The sequence below is a fragment of the Pelodiscus sinensis genome, chromosome 16 (assembly GCF_049634645.1).
Source record: "Pelodiscus sinensis isolate JC-2024 chromosome 16, ASM4963464v1, whole genome shotgun sequence".
In the NCBI taxonomy this organism is placed as follows: domain Eukaryota; kingdom Metazoa; phylum Chordata; order Testudines; family Trionychidae; genus Pelodiscus; species Pelodiscus sinensis.
In genome coordinates, this window is record NC_134726.1 from 39,964,267 (window position 1) to 39,980,979 (window position 16,713).

A 16,713-nucleotide genomic window follows, 5' to 3' on the forward strand; every position below is an offset into this window, starting at 1 on the left:
ACTTGGCCGTAACTCAGAATGGTTGTAACTCGGAACCCATTGAGTTACATTGCGACTGCGCTGTTCGTAAGTGTGGATCGCATTCATAACTTGGAGCCTGCATTTACGACCGCTTTGGTCATAAGTGCGGATGGTCGTAAGTCGAGGTGGCTGTAAGTTGGAGATCGGCTGTACTCAGAAGTGAGAGGCTAGTGCAGTATCCCTCCTCACTACCAAGACACACATGTTAGCAACCTAGACTACAGTTAGCTCTGATCAGGCTTATCATAAGCTTGTAGCATCTTTCGCAGCAGCAAGATACAGAAGCTTTGATTTTATGAGCTTTTTGGTGTTGGTGTTTGTCAGGGCTGTTCCCCACTCTGGCGCTCCGAGTGCAGAAGGTGGGGGCTGCAAGAGACCTTAAAAAATGCCTTGCCTCTATAGACTTCTGCTTACAATTCCCCAAGGCCACAGATTCCCTAGCCTTGGGAGGTAATTGCCCCCACCAAGTGAAACAAAAGACCCCTTTCTTCTTGATCCCAGGAAGGAAGCACTTGGACTCCTTCCAGAGGGGTATCCTCAAGCTCTTTTACCACAAGAGAGCTTGGAAAAAAGTGAAAAACTGCAGTCTCTGGTAGCTGATCTCTCACTCTTAGGCATGCAGATAGACCCAGACTTCCTGTTTCCTTCCAGGACACACGAATCAAATCTTCACCTTAAAAAGGTGATTTTAGTCTCAAAATCAAGAATATATACTTGATAAATCATACTCAGTTGCTAGGTGTTACAGAGCAACTAAGAAAAGAGCAGATTAAAACAGGAAAAAATATCATCTCTGGGCACAGCTTAAATAGTGAATGGGGGTAGGATTACCAGGTGGCTTTAAAAAAAATACCGGACACACTTGATCTCAAATGAAGAGGAGGGCCGGGGGGCAGGTAGCGGTGGTGGGAGGGGGGAGGGGAGTGTAGGACCAGCTGGGAGGGGAGCAGGGCTGGCTGGGTGGAGGAGGTGGTGGTGGTGGTGGTAAAACCGGCCGGTGGGAAGCCGGGCTGTCGGGGAGGGGCGGGAGCAGTGGGGCTGGTCAGGGGAGTGGGGCTGGCCGGCCAACGGGAAGCAGGGCTGGTTGGAGGGGGTCGGGGGGAACAGGGCTGGCCGGGGAGGAAGACCGGGGAAGAGAATCATCCGGCGGGGAGCAGGACTGACCCAGGTGCACATGGATCCCGGGGCACTACCCGTCTTGTGCACGTTCCCAGCGAAGCATGAGCGAGTCCGGATTCCCTCCCGCCCCAGCCCCGCGCCGCCCTCCCATAGTTGCGTGCTGCCTGTCTGGTAGACACGCTCACGCAGTGGGAACGAATCTACCAGGCAGGCAGTATGCAACTACATACTGATACTCCTAATGATGATAAACGTACCTAATTAGAAAATACCGGACATGTTATAGATCTGGTATTTTCTCAATTTGACAGAACCCTCAAATACCAGACTGTCTGGTTCAAAACTGGACACCTGGCAACCCTAAATGGGTTTTACTAAACAGCAAAATAAGGAAAAATAACCTGATCGCAACTACATACACGTTTCTACTCACACTCTGTGCTGATCCAGACTTCAAGGCCCAGTTCACTTCCACAGCCAATATTTTTTATAGGCATGGTAATTCTAATCACTGCATCTGTTCCCTCCAGCCCTTAACTTAGAGTTTCCATACAAAAAAAGCTGGCAAGGTATCTATATGCAATTCCAAGTTCAGTACTTTATCCCACTGGTTCTTCTGGCCCCCTGCCTATACACTTGCTGACTACCTAAGTTTAACCCTTCAGTCACCGGGTGCTGGCCAGCACTCCTCCTAGCCATCACAGTGCTGTGTTAATACTCATAGGCTACGTCGAGACTGGCATGATTTTCCGTAAATGCTTTTAATGGAGAAGTTTTCCGTTAAAAGCATTTGTGGAAAAGAGCGTCTAGATTGGCATGGATGCTTTTCCACAAAAGCACTTTTGGTGGAAAAGCGTCTGTGCCAATCTAGACACGCTTTTGCGCAAAAAAGCCCCGATCGCCATTTTCGCGATCGGGGCTTTTTTTGCACAAAACAAATCTGAGCTGTCTACACTGGCCCTTTTGCACAAAAGCTTTGCGCAAAAGGACTTTTGCCTGAACGGGAGCAGCATAGTATTTCCGCAAGAAGCACTGATTTCTTACAGTAGGAAGTCAGTGTTGTTGTGGAAATTCAAGCGGCCAGTGTAGACAGCTGGCAAGTTTTTCCGCAAAAGCACATGCTTTTGCAGAAAAACTTGCCAGTCTAGACACAGCCATAGAGTCATTTTGCATTCTCCAGACAGAATGGACGCTGATTATATTGAGTCTAAACTCCAAACCCAGTGTATGTGCTTGTTCTCTTGTGACGACTCAGGAGTGGTCTGCTGAAGCAGAGGGGCTGATGGTTCGTTCACAGAGCTGTAGATCTTTGGGAACTGTTGTTTCTGCAGCTTTGGTGGCCGTCAGCCCACCCCCTTCCCCTTGGATCACATATCCCTATTATTGTTTAGTGCTGAGGGTAGACTGAATAAAAACAGCATTCCTCATTGTCAGGGTTCTGTGCCTGGCACGGAGATTGTGGAAGACACGGATTCCATGGTTTTCTGCAACCTCTGTGACTTCTGAAGCTACCAGTGGGGCTGACCCTGGGGCCGGTTTTCCCCATACACCTGCTGAATGAATTTTGTTATGTGCACCAATGTAGAGGTGATATGTCACACAAACAGAATCCATTTGGTGGGAGTGGGGCTGAGGGGTTCAGAGTGTGTGAGGGCTCCATGCTAGGGCAGAAGCTAGAGGTTCAGGCTCTGTGATGGGGTCAGCGATGAGGGGCTCAGGGCTGGGGTAGAGAGTTGGGATGTGGGTGGGGAGCGGGTGCGGGCCCTGGAGTGGGCAGTGGAATGAAGGGCTTGGGGTGTAACCTGCCCTGTGTCTATGGTGGGGAGACCAGGTTGGGCTCACTGGAGGGGCACCTATCCCCCGGCCATGGCAGGTTGAGGTCTGGGCTAGGTGGAGACTAGGAGACGGGTGCCTGTCTTGGCCACAACAGATGAAGGGCCTGGCAAGGTGGGGACACAGCACCTGCATGGTCAAGCAGCGTGCAGGGAACTTCGCTGCCCAGGCTGCTGACTGCAGGCCCCAGGGACAGTTACACTAGGCACTGCTGGAGCAGTGGCTCCAGGCTGCAGTCTGCAGGCAGCCAACCAAAGCAACCGTGGTCCTCTGGTTCCAAGCAGCCCGATGGAGCAGCCGTGGTCCTTTGGTCCCTGGCAGCTGGTGTCGGTGGCCATGGGCACGCCCCCCTCCAACAGTGGCCTCCTCAGACACCACTTCTGTCCTCCAAGATTTAGTCACATGTATTTTTTGTGAAAGTCCTGAACAGTTCCATCTATGTTTCAGGTCCTGGTGGAGCTTGACCAAGTGAAATCCAGAATGCAGCTGGCTGCAGAGTCCCTCCAGGAAGCAGACAAGTGGAGCACCCTGAGTGCAGATATTGAGGAAACATTTAAAACACAAGTAGGTGCCTGCTTGAAAATAACAGTCTATAATAACCACATTTTAAAAAATCGTTTTGGGTCACCTTTAAAAGGAAGATCTGTCTCTGCTTTCCAGATGTCACTATGGAGCTTAGGTGTTGGCATTGTGGATATTGTGTTAACAACCTCCTAACTTCCTTTGGTGACAGGATGTGTCTGTGATCTCTGCCAAGTTAACTGGCATGCAGAACAGCCTGGCGATGCTTGTGGACACTCCAGACTACTCTGAGAAGTGCGTGCACCTAGAGGCTCTGAAGAACCGGCTAGAGGCCATGGCCAGCCCTCAGATTGTGGCCACTTTCAATGCTCAGTCTGTAGGTCAGTGCAGCTCTGTTTCCCTTGTCTTCATCTGTAGATGTAATTACATGTAGGTGCTGCCTTCATCAGCAGAGAGAGTTGTGGTGCTCTGACTAGCTGGGGGGCTGGAAGCATGCTGGAGCTGTTTGCAATGGACTGGCAGTTAGGGACACGTTGAGGAGCAGGAGCACTATTTTCCAAGCACTATTTTCCGCATCTTCCCCCATCTTTCCTAAGTCCTGTTTGCTTTCTGGTTCTGTTCTGTTTGGCTGTGTCTACACTGGCCACTTATTCCGGAAAATCAGCCGCTTTGGTTTTGGGCCTGGCTTTTCTCCCTTTCTCTATCTTTTACACTGTCCGTTATTTGCCTGGGAAATGCTGGTGGTTGTTTGTATTTCAGTAGCACCTAGAGGCCTCTCCTCTATAAGGATCATGCTAGTGTTCTGCATAAACACAGACTGAGACAGTCCATGCTTCAGAGCACTTCTTTCTCATTTACAAGGCGATGCAGTGAGGGAGACAAGCAGAGGGAGGAAAGAAGAGGTTAATATGAACAGCTTACGTGCTTGAGTCCTTCATGAAAATGCTGATCTTTTTTCACATTCTTCCTCCTTTACTCACGTCTTTGCTTTTCTCTTCCCATTTCCCTTTGCTCTTTCTCTCTGGTTTTCTAGTCCAGTGGTGCGCAACCCGGGGCTGCCTTCCTCGGCAGGTGGCAATGCTTGGATCCAACCAGCCGCTTTTCTGGCTTCTCAGCTCGGCTTCCGACATACACATGGCGGGGGCGGAGGGAGTGGCAGGAGAGTGACCACGGCCCAACAATTAAAGGGACCGCTTCTGTTTTTCTCTCTAACAAATTCAGTGGCAGGGTTGCGAATGAAAAAAGGTTGCGCACCATTGTTCTAGTCCATAACATTAATTCTGTTTCCTTAGCTTCTGTGCCCCACTTGTCTCAGTATATCTATCTATCTTGTTGCCGCTCTTGATCTGTATGGCCCTTTCGCAGGCAGGTGCAAGTGCACATAGTGATGTTTGAGAAGGTTTTCTCCTACTTAGAATGAAGCCTCCAAGGAGAGCAGCTCATGGAAACAGTGTGATGTTAATGGGTCCCATAGAGGTTTTTTGCAAGTACACCATGTTGCTGTGATAGGAAACTGACAGAAGGTGGCGCTTTGGTACTGGACATGGATCCATTGCTTGGCTTAGCCAAAACATCCTGAGTAACTCACTTTGAGAAAAATACAGCCCTGTGTCTATTACCCTTTTAATGTTTCCTGTGGAGCACCCGGCAAACATACTTTTCCTTTCTGTTGATAGTATTTCACATGTTAGTCTGAGTTTTTGCTTAGATCTGACCCTGGAGATAGGAATACAGGGCAACAGGGGGATGCTGTGCTCTCCCTTGTACTGCTCTAGGGCAACCCTAGTTACTTGTGTGGCAGATTTAAGGAAGCCAGCAGAAACATGTTCCTAAATATGTCATTACTAACATTTCTGAACCCAAGTGGGTTTGCGGACAAAACCTTCATCACTGCTCCAGTAATGCAAAGGGAGGAGGGAGACTTTCAGGCTTTGAGTAAGTGATAGCTGGATTATTTAGTCAAGGTGAAGAGACAGCTAAGTGGGGTCCTGGCATCTGGGGATGTGGAACTCAAAACTGAGGAGTGCAGTTTGGGTTTACTGACCTAAGAACATAAGAACAGCCGTACTGGGTCAGACCAAAGGTCCATCTAGCCCAGTAGCCTGTCTGCCAACAGTGGCCAGCACCAGGTGCCCCAGAGAGGGTGGACCAAAGACAATGATCAAGCAATTTGTCTCCTGCCATCCCTCTCCATCCTCTGACAAACAGAGGCCAGGGACACCATTTTATCCCCTGGCTAATAGCCTTTTATGGACCTAACCTCCATGAAATTATCTAGCTTCTCTTTAAACTCTATTATAGTCCTAGCCTTCTCAGCCTCCTCTGGCAAGGAGTTCCACAGGTTGACAACACGCTGTGTGAAGAACTTTCTTTTATTAGTTTTAAACCTGCTACCCATTAATTTCATTTGGTGTCCTCTAGTTCTTCTATTATGGGAACTAATAAATAACTTTTCTTTATCCGCCCTCTTCTTTATCCGCCCACTCATGATTTTATAGAATCATATCCCCCCACAGTCTCCTCTTTTCTAAACTGACACATGCTCTGTTCTGGGGGATACTAGCTCTGTCTGAAAAGTGCCTCGTCTTGAGAGGATTCACTACTCTTAACAGAGGGTCTGGAGTTAGAAATGTTTTCCCAAGGGAAGTTAAAAAGCCTTCCATCACTTTGCCCCTTCTGGAATTTCTGTGTCCGTGGATTCAGAGGCAGCTATCTTGTTACAGGAAAGGAAGGATACACGGGGAGGTCTTGTCACTTTCTTCACATACTCTGGTGCTACATCACACACACTGTATCCAGACTCGTCTCCAAAGTGAAGAGGATGGATTTTTCTGCTTAATCCAAAGGACTTCTTTTGCTCAAGGCAGTACCTCTATCACAGTTTAGGAGGGTGACCTATTAACTAATGTTCATTTTCATTGTATTTAGATCAGGCAAAAGTGTTTGTGAAAGTCTTCACTGAAATTGATCGGATGCCCCAACTCCTGGCTTATTATTACAAATGTCACAAGGTATCTAGTTTGTCATGCTCACATTTTAATTTGGGGGAGTGAAATGTGGAATTGTTCCTTGGGTTTGCCTATAGGGGGAGCTACCATTCTAGTCATCTCACTTGTCCAGTTTGAATTTGAGGATGGTGCCTGTTCTCTTCCATGTTTAATCCACCTGAATCTTTTCCTGGCGATGATTACTCCCCACACAGGGTTTTTGGGAATAACTCTCCAAAGGAGTCTTCCTGTGTCTTCAGTTAGTGGGCCAGATGAAAAGTGAACTTGTGTATTCAAAAAGGTTTCCCTCTGCCCCAAGAAGGTGTTTGGTGGTTGCTTTTTTCTTCTTTTATGATTTTTAGTCAGTATAAACTTTTTTGTAACTCACTTCTGCTGAATTATGGGAACTCTCTTCAGATGGGATTGGTATTCTGGATGATTCATTGACCTTAACCTGATCCATCAAATCCCTATTATCAGTGGGCCTTGTGAGGATTAGCTTCAGGGCTGGGGCCTGCCAAATATTTCAACTGTTATGGGGTGGTATTAGTTTCAGTCTCATTTATGAGTGAAATACCAAGGTTAATTAAATCTTCGGATAAGCCAAGAAGGGCTTCCCGTTTTAATGTCTGAGTCCTCTTGGGTGCTGAATGATAGCAGGCTGGCATGGTCAAATCTGAGGGGTACTGCCTTTGTGGAAAAGGCAGGTCTGAGTTGTCAAAGCCTGATTCTGTAGCATGAGTGACTTTTATTACCCCTGCAGGTGCAGCTCGTGGCAGCCTGGCAGGATCTGTGCCAAAGTGACTTAAGTTTAAATCGGCAGCTGACTGAACTGTATGATACTCTGCTTGGAACATGGCACTCACAACTCCAGTGGGTCACGCAGGTATAGTCACTCTCCGCTAACATCAGCGCAGTGCATGGGAACACAGTTTTCCAATTCCCATAAGGCTTAGAATAATTGACCAGTTCACAATCTCATTTTGTGCCTCTTCACTAAAGACTTGGAGCTTGTTTTCAGGATCCAGCTTATCTGCTGTCACAGGAAGATTAAATGTTTGACTCAAGACCAGTGGCAATATCACTGTATTGCTTCTGTTAAAGCTGCTCTATCTCTTTCATCTGTATCGTACATGAAATCTAATTTGTCAGTGTTTCATTTTGCTCTGTGGCAAAACATTTGAAATACCTGAATTTCATTATCGCCTGACCTAGAGGAGGCCCTGGAGGGATTGCTTGACTAATTTGTGGTGGTTTATGTGTGAATTCTGCTGGAACCCTTCAGGATAGTGCAGCTTGAATTTGTAAAGGCAGAGCTTATCATACTTACACCTGGCTCCTAAGGAATTAGCCTCTCTTCATTTAGTCTGACAAATTGCGTTGGACATTTGAGCCTGTCAGAGGTTTCTCCCATGAAGGGTAGCGAAGGTCATTATCTTTCGGGTATGAAGCCTGGAACAAGGGCTGTGGCCTTTCCTGCAAGGATCCCCAACCTTACTTTGAAATCATGTCTTTGGTATTTTTCCTGCATAACAACTAGTTTTGAATGCCAGTTCAGATGTTAGCTAACTATTCACTAGCATGTGTTCTAGCTGTGAAGGGCCTTGCCTTGTGGGCCAAAGCTCATGTCACCCAGTGCTTTTCTCCCCAGTCTTCCTGCACTGCCTCTGCTAGGAAAACCATTTTTTCCTTTCTTGTTCTACTTGCTGTCCATGGTCTTACTGCTGTGAGTTGGATACTGGGTTATAGGTCCTGACATGGCACTGCTGGTGGCTCTGTAAGTACCTAGAGAGAATGGCTGACCAATGATGATGTTAAAGGCCGCAGCAAACAAAGATGAGGGGAATGCATGTGACTTGAAGCTGGCCTTGCCCTGATCTAAGGGTATCATTTCCGAGCTGGTTCCAGGGCTAGAATGCCGTGTTTCCCAGCTCTCTCTTGTGCCCATTCACACTGGTCACCTAGCTGCTTCTCATGGGATTCTTGATTCCATTTCCTTTTGTCTTTCACATTCTGTTTGAAGACAGAGTGTGTTACTGAACAGTTGCCCATTGTTTGTCCTCCATTGATTCCAGCCTCTGCTCAACCTGATAGACCCTCTGTGGCCTTAAAGCACTCTTCTTGTCTGGGCTCTTTAAGTGACAACGATTAACTCTGCTTGCTTGTCATTTAGTCAGGCTGAGTCCGCAAGGTTCCTGAAATCTCCTCTCCCCTTGTCTGGTAACATTTGGCTTTTCAAACCGTTCCCCATTAGTGTTAGTTGGGATTGCACATGCCCAGGGAGGAGCCAGTGGTCTGTCAGTTAACCGAGTGCACAGTTCTTGATATGCCACACAATTGCCTCTTCATTTAAATGTCATCCTTGGGGCAGGTTAGTGTCTTCTGCCTTGTGCATTGTTTCTGGGGGCTTCTATGTGGCTTCTTTTGAGTAGAGAGATGAATATTTAACCTGTTAGCCAGTGGGGGCTGAAACAGCTCCCTGCCTGTCATAGGCACGGGGCTGCTCCGCCCTATAGGGAGCCTGGCGCAGCCCCTGCTGCAGTGGGGGAGGAGCTCTCCAGCTCAGCAGCAGGGGCCCCCACTTCCTCTCCCCTTAATTAGTTATCTGGTTAACCAATTAAATGGGATTTTTATCCCTACTGTTGACAGGTTGTTAAGCTGGTCTCAGGCTGGTGCTCTTGGAACATGCTGGCATGGGGAGGGCTTCCGTTCAGGGGCTCAGTTGACACACATGCTCATGCTAACAGCTTTCTTGTTCATGCAGGTATTTAAGAACCCCCATGAAATTGTGACTGTGCTGCTGATCCAAGCACTAGGAGCCTTGGTGCCATCGATTCCAGTTTGCCTCAGCACTGCAATGGAGAGAGCCAGCCAGGAATCCAAGCTACATAAGCTGCTGGAGCTGTATGACACCACAGCCCACTTTGCAAGAAGCTTGGAAGTAGCAATGCTGTCTAACTTAAGTAGGGGCTCTTATTTCAAATAGTCTCAGACTTCATGGTGTTTTTATGTAACCTTCTGAACAGCCCTCAGGCTCTGGGGTTTATTTTTTTTGTGTGGAAGGTGCTTCCACAATGTAGGACTTGGATTTAATCCACAATGTTTACGGTTTACATAATGTTTGCACTCATATTTGGGGCAAGTTATATATATATATATATATTGACACAATCCTTGCAGTGTTTACTGAAGCAGAGCTATTTTGATACCTTGCTACCTTGTGTAAATAATGCTTAGCACTTCCCTTTTACAAACACTTTTGTGGGTGAATCACAACATCCCTGTAAGATGAATCAGTTTTATTCCTGTCTTATAAATGGAGAAATGGAGTCAGAAGATACTTGACTTGCCTGATGTCATATGGCAGTAACAGCTCAGGAGTTCTTGGTTTAGACCTTGCTACTTTAAACAAGTTCTCCTGATCATTTGCTTTCTCAAACGCTGCAAGGGAAAGTGTGCCAGAATGATTTTCACTGCAATTTAAAAATATTGTGGAAACCTTTCTTTTGGTCTTAGATGTTATAGAAACCACGTTTGGCCAAATTAAATTGCTAAGCCAAATTTTGTGATTTCTGACATCTTGTTTATGTTTAGTGCCTAAAAGTGTGCTGGTCAGAACAAAGTAAAGACTCTCTCCCAGCCCCAAAGCACTCACAATCTAATTTTAGACAGAAACCCATGAATGATTTATGCAAACCATTGGAGGTAAGGGAGGAAGGAAGGTGAGTTCACATAATGAGACCATATGATTATATAGGCTCAGCATAATTTTAATTTGTGAATGTTTATGGGTTTATCTTAATTTGGCACAGCATCCCTTCAGAGAGTGTTCAGGAAATTCACGTGTTAAGGTTGATGGGTTATCTTTTAATGCTGCATTTCCTGCCTGTGTTTGCTTTGCATCGTGCTCCTCAGTTATTTAAACCCAGTTTTAGTAGATCACATTTAATAGCTGTGCCATTCCAGGAAGTGTCTGTTTTTCTGAGCTTGTGTTCTGCTTTTCCTTGAAAGTCACTGTGCACTCTTAACGGGCACTTGCCACATACTGGTCTTAATCGGGGTGAATAATAAGTACCATAGACACTGTACGGAAGGAACTTGTAGAGAGGAGGCCAAAGCCTGTAAGATGAGGGAATAGGAAACCAGTTACTGAACTGTTGAGAGTAAAAGTTGGATTTGTAATTTGCATGTTACCCTGCAACAAGGTGGCATGGTCTAAAAGCAGCACCCAAAAGCAGAAGCATGCCAGGAATGGGGAGCTGAATGGCAGTGGTGCGTTGGGTCACCTGGTTCACTTTCAGACCCGATCAGGAGTGGGCGAGGCTGTGTAGTAGTCTACGTGAAATGGGTTGGGATCATTCGTTTTAGGTCTGGTTGCAGACTGTTCTTCCCTTGTAGAATCTTTGATAGGACACAAAATGAGACTATGCCCTCTTTAGGCAGGCACACGTCACTTGATTTCAGGCAGATTCCCTTGTCTCTCTGCAGGTTGGGATGGGTGATAGCTGGCTGGAAGTCTCATGGCTCCAGGTTGCTCTTGAGCAGCCAGGAATATGGCGTAACCGTTTCCTGCTCTACTTGTTGAAACAGAACACCTGGGTATTAAGGAGCCGATAGTGGTGATAGCCCCATTTGTTTAAAAAGTTAGCAACTCAGTTTAAAGCTGCTAAGCCAAGTTTCAAGGTGTTTGTGCCCATGGCAGTGCCTCTCAATGAGCACAACTCATTGAACAAGCCAATCATGCTGCTTTAAGGCCACCTTCTAGCAGTTCATTTATTTCTTCATAAACTCCTTTATATGTCCTTGCAGAAGAGCATAACCTGGTGAAAGTGATGGAACTGGTAGAAGTCGTGCATGGTCCTTATAAGCCCTACCAGCTCCGGTACGGAGACCTGGAAGAAGAAAATCTCCTCATCCAGATCAGCGCAGTGCCTCTGGTAATGTATGGTCTTCTGCTCCAGCAAGTCAGTAGTAATCAGCAGATAATTGAAGGCTGATGTTTATAAGTAGTTTAAAGCATCTTTGTCAGAGTGGTTGGAGCCTGGATTTGCCTAGCATCTTCCATCTGCAATTTCCTTTGATATCTTTGTTTTAATTAAATCTTGCTGTTGTCACGTAAGTTATAAAATTAATTCCAGCACCTTTGCCTGCTCCCGGGCAATCCTCCAGTCACCGGTGCTTTGTGCATCCAATGCAGGGGAAACCTTTGTGATAATCACTCAGCTTCAAGCCCCCAAGAGGTTATTAGAAACAAGGAAGAAAACCTGCGGCTTAATTCTGAGATCGCCTTGTGTCTTTGGTATATGTGTCCTTCAGTCGGGGTGAGCGGAGGTGGGATATTGTGCTAGGCACTGTACAGACTAGAAGATGGTCTCTGCCCCAAATTCTTAAGCTGTAGGAGGTGGGGATACCAAACCACTGCAAGGAGGCAACAATGACGGATAGTTACATAGATTAGCTGTGAGAATTCCTGCCTCCTCTGTTGTTTTCTTACCATAGACTGCATGGGTGGGAGAGGGGCAGGGAGTTCCCTGTGGAAGGATCTCCTTTAGCAGTGTTTCTCAGCCTGGGGGTTGCAAGTGCTGGGCCGGCTTTAGGAAGTGGCAGGCTGGGCCCTGTGAAGCTAAATTACATGCTTCAGCCCTGGGCCCAGCCTCCAGCCTTGAACGGCAGGGCTCGGACTCCAGCTGAGCAAGGGGATCAGTCTTTTTTCTTACAAAGCCCAAAAGGGATTGGGAGCAAAAAAGGTTGAGAGACGCTGTCCTGCAGGAAGGGTCGGTCAGTGCCTTCGTCTGGAGTGGCGATGGGAGTAGGAGAGGGTAGCCTGACTTTCAGCCTCCTACGCAGAGATGCAAACAAAGGAGACTGCTAGCCTCAGAGAACTCCACAGTTAGATGTTGAGGGGGAGGGATCCGTGTTGGTTTACGTATCCCCCTTGCCAGTCTGGGTGTTACAGCAACTAGAGTGTGTGATCCTAGTGCAGGGGTGGGCAAATCCCAGCACCCGTGGGCTAGATCCAGTCTGCCAGGGTTAGCCCTGGGTGGGCCCCCACGCTGCCATAGTTCCCTGCAGCTCCACAGGTACAGGGGATTGCAGCTCCTAATGGCTGCAAATCACCATCCATACCGGGGGAGGCGCAGGGAAATATAGCCACAGTGGCCCACCGGGGGCTAGCCCTGTGAACCGCCGCTGTCTGATTGCCCACCCCGTCCTAGCGTGTAGCTAACAGACAGGCCTGGTACGGTGTAGTGCTGCAGGGACACTAGTGGAAGGAGGCTTGGGATCGACCTGTGTATTTCTTGTTGTCCAGGAGCATTGGGAAGTAATTGACTGTGTCCAGGAACTGAACCACTCGGTGAACAAACTCTTCAGTCTGGCTTCTGGAGCCATCGACAACTGCATTAAACTCACCGATGGGCTGGGTGTTTGTGGGCTTCTCAAGGCACTGAAAGCTCTGTTCAAAAAGTAAGACATTTTTGGTGTAAATGAACTGACCCCTGGCGAGTCAGTGCATGGTGGCTCTGAATGCAGCGGGGGGGAGCCTGAGGACTTCGGTTTGTGATAATGCCATGTTTCTGTTGACGCTAGGGATGAAAGTGACTAATTGGATAGTCGACTAGTCGCTTCTCCCCCTTGCTGCCTCTATCACAAAGATGCTGGCGGGAGCTGGCTTAAAAGTGGGTTCCCTCCAGCTCGGGGCGGGGGAGGAGGGGAGAAAGGGCGCAGCAGCAGCGTTCCAACTTTGAAGTGTACAAGGTCCCCACTGGGGCTCTTGCACATTTCAAAGCAGAAGTGCCCGCGTGGAGCCTGGGGTCAGCGGGACTCCCCACCGGCCCAGGCTCCACACGGCATTTCAATCTTTGTACATTTCAGGGGCTGAAACACACTAGTCCTTATTGACTAATCAAATAGTCGATGGAAATCCCATCAACCGTTCGATTAGTTAATTACTTGAAATTTGACATCCCTGGTTGTCACAGCTTGTGTTCAGCATAATCCCTTCCCTTGTGCTCTGCCACTCAACTCAGTCAAGAAGAGGCCCCAACTTGTTTGTTTCATGAAAAATGGAAGTGAAACATGACGGGCGTAAAACTCCCCATAGCTACCATTGGTCTGAATTTTCACTGATAAAGTGCTTCAAAGCACTTCTGGGAAAGAACCACTTTCCTAATGGGAGAGGCACGTTTGGCAGGAGAGCTTACACCTCAGTGGGAAACGTGTATTTGAGGTGCACAAGTGACCTTCCACTTGTGGTATTTGCTGCATAGCTTCCTTGGAGCGTAATGAGCAGCAGTAATTAAAGGCAATGTATTTTTCCTTATTAAATCTATTATATAGTTCCATCTCTGACAGCATTCCAGTACTGATTTCCTCTATTTATCCTTTTTTGCCCTGGGCCAAGGCAGCTACTAACCCTGCATAAACTAAGCCTCGGTGTCTGAGCAATATTGGTTCTGGGGGGAAGAGCCCTGTTCTGCGAGCGGGGGAAAGCAGTACTGGTGGAACGAGAGGTGTGAAAGCAGCAGTAGCATCAGACTTTGGCTCCGCTGTTCTAGAAGAGATGCTATGTTCTTATGTAGTCGCGCTAGTAATGGCAGAAGTGCCCTGCTCAGACCTGCATGATCACAATGGACCCGAGTTCCTTAGATGCAAAGCTATACTATGACTTCAGGCTGCTCTCACTGGTGCTCTAGGTGCCACCCTACCTCCACATTAGGCCTGGACCTGCCACTTCTAGCCTGCAATGTTGGAGGGGTTGGCACAGAGCACGGAATATCTCCTTTGTGCTCCTCTTTGTTCCAGTGCATTTGGTTCTTTGCCTGGGATGAAGCGCTCTGCTCATAGCCTGAGGTCTTATTTCATTGTCCTTTGCTCCGTCTCTTTTACGTAGGTATGTGTCTGACTTCACTACTACTGTGCAGTCCATAAGAAAGAAGTGCAAACTGGATGATATCCCCTCAGACTCCCTCTTCCAGGAAGACTGGACTGCATTTCAAAACTCTATCCGGTAACGTGACAGTGTGAGCCAGGTTCATGGTGCAGCGCACACTGAAAACAGGCCTCTTGAGAAATGGCACCATGGCCTTTGGTCCTGAGATCAAGCAGGTTTTTAGGTGAAAATGGAAGGGGGCAGAAGAGGTCATTATTACACCCGGTTTTCTTGGGCTACGGTATTTTAACTTTTTTTTCGTTGTTGCTTAAGACTCCCTCCCAGAAGTGTGAAGAATCCCCGCTCCCGTTCGCCAGGGCTTAGAACTTTGTTCTTTTTGTACCTTTGGCTAATGCTGAGTTTCTTTGCCCACCCTTGGTCTGTCAGTTCCGAGCAGAGCTGAAGTTAACTAATGGACTCGTCTGTGGCAACAGCTATATGAAAGCTCTCTGATGTCTTCCCATGCAAACAACCCCTCTAGGGAGTATAGTTGCTGTTGTGGGAATGTTCCTAACCTGACAGCTGCTTCACAGCCAGGCTCTTGGGGAGAAGGGGGAGATTTTCCAAAGCATCTCCTTAGTAGAATGGAGACTTGCTAAGTTCTGAAAACCCTAACAAACCCCAAGGCAGTTGGAACCTGGAGTCTGTGTGTTTCAGGCCATAACCATCGGAACGCTCAGGGAAGGGACATTCCATATTCTAGGCCTCCAGTGTGATCTGCTTTAAAGGGGGTTTGACATCAGACAAGTGGGTCTCTGATGGGACCCAGCTAGTTCAGATTCACATGGGGCTATGACTGCCTGGCATCTAAGTTAGTGGGAGTGCTAGTATAGATTGAGCTCTAGGTGGCTATTGGCAGTTTAAATGCTACATTGACTAGTTCTGCTCAGAGCAGGGCACATCACTGGCACTAGTAGCAGCCACTACATCTGCCCCAGTTGGAGCCATGGGAGAAGTGTTGCGGAGATGAGTGCATGCAGACCTGGCTACATGGCAACACCACTAGGAGAGAGTGAAGATATGAGCATCAAGTTAACTGCCAACCTGACAGAGTTATTGCTGCCACGGGGAGAGCGCCCGCTAGTCATCCAGTGATGAACGTTATTCCAGGAGACTTGTGTACTAAGGCTAGATGGTGTGAGGGAGACACTGGGACCTTTGTGCTGCTTACTCCAGTTTCACAGTGTTTTGTTGTGTTCCCTCCCAGGATAATAGCTACTTGTGGTGAGCTCCTTCGGCAGTGTGGGGACTTTGAGCAGCAGCTAGCAAACAGGTAGGAAATGCTGGGGTTACCATGCAATCTGTATGAGTCTAGCTAATTCAGAGGTGCTCCGTCTGCACGGAGGCTGCAGGAGTGCAAGGGCCAATGAACTTCCGGAACGCTCAAGGAAGGGACATGCCATATTCTAGGCCTCCAGTACGATCTGCTTTAAAGGGGGTTTGACATCAGACAGGTGGGTCTCGGATGGGACCCAGCTAGTTCAGATTCACATGGGGCTATGTCTGCCTGCCCTATGTGGAAAAGTAGTGACACAGTCTGGCCACCTTGGTCTCCTCGGTCGAGATGCAAATGTGCAATAACGGTCTCTAAGGGAGGAAATAGCTTGACATGTGATGGGATAATAAAACAAAGCCGGGCTTTCTAAAGAGGGCTGGCTGGAGTAAGAGCAGGTGCTGGCAGAGTGAGGGAGTTTAGATACTTTGCTGTGTGGAATTGAGGTCCTCACAGCTATCCCAGGGAGGCAGGAAATGCAGCCAGTAAAGTTTCCACCTGCTGCAGGTGGGAAGCTGCTGAAGTTCTGATGAGCAGTTGATTGACAAGTCCACGTTTCAGGAGATTCAGGAGCTAGGTAAATAATCAGGCTACACCCAGAGCATGTCCTGTGGAGCTGGGGCTTCTGCTCGTTCCTCAGGGCGTCTGTAAATCCCCAGCCAATGGGAAGGGGAGTTGCAGTGTTGAAAGAGTGGCTTGTGGGGGAGCAGGCCAGGGCCGCTGTTCAAGGCTGCCCCAGCTCTTCGCCCTTCAAGGGTAGGAATGGGTTTGTGGCTGGGTTGTCTCCCGTCCTGAGTTTGGATTTTGGAGATTGCGGCATGTTGCAGGCTTATTACTAGAGTCCCAACAGATACCTGGAGCTGCAGCGTGCCCTCCCGCTGCCACTTGGAAGCAAGTTCCTGCTGCAGCTAGCTCTGTCTGTGGAACGGCCACCTTCTTGCTGAGACGTTCCTTGGGGCACGGAGAGCGCTCTCGGGGATTGATGCTCCAGGATTGGCTGCTGGGGCAAAGGGTGGGGGGGTCACCAG

The 16,713-nt window shown here is 48.1% G+C and overlaps 1 protein-coding gene across 1 annotated transcript in view; it reads left to right on the plus strand.

The window, feature by feature from the left end:
* The window catches only part of COG7 (component of oligomeric golgi complex 7), a 32,103-nt gene that overhangs the window by 2,811 nt on the left and 12,579 nt on the right, over nt 1-16,713 (plus strand). The window contains exons 3-11 of the mRNA XM_075899944.1: nt 3,421-3,537; nt 3,707-3,875; nt 6,424-6,506; nt 7,246-7,368; nt 9,247-9,445; nt 11,292-11,419; nt 12,793-12,947; nt 14,374-14,490; nt 15,620-15,685. Coding sequence (XP_075756059.1) covers nt 3,421-3,537; nt 3,707-3,875; nt 6,424-6,506; nt 7,246-7,368; nt 9,247-9,445; nt 11,292-11,419; nt 12,793-12,947; nt 14,374-14,490; nt 15,620-15,685 — 1,157 coding nt within the window. The remainder of the gene's footprint in view (nt 1-3,420; nt 3,538-3,706; nt 3,876-6,423; nt 6,507-7,245; nt 7,369-9,246; nt 9,446-11,291; nt 11,420-12,792; nt 12,948-14,373; nt 14,491-15,619; nt 15,686-16,713) is intronic.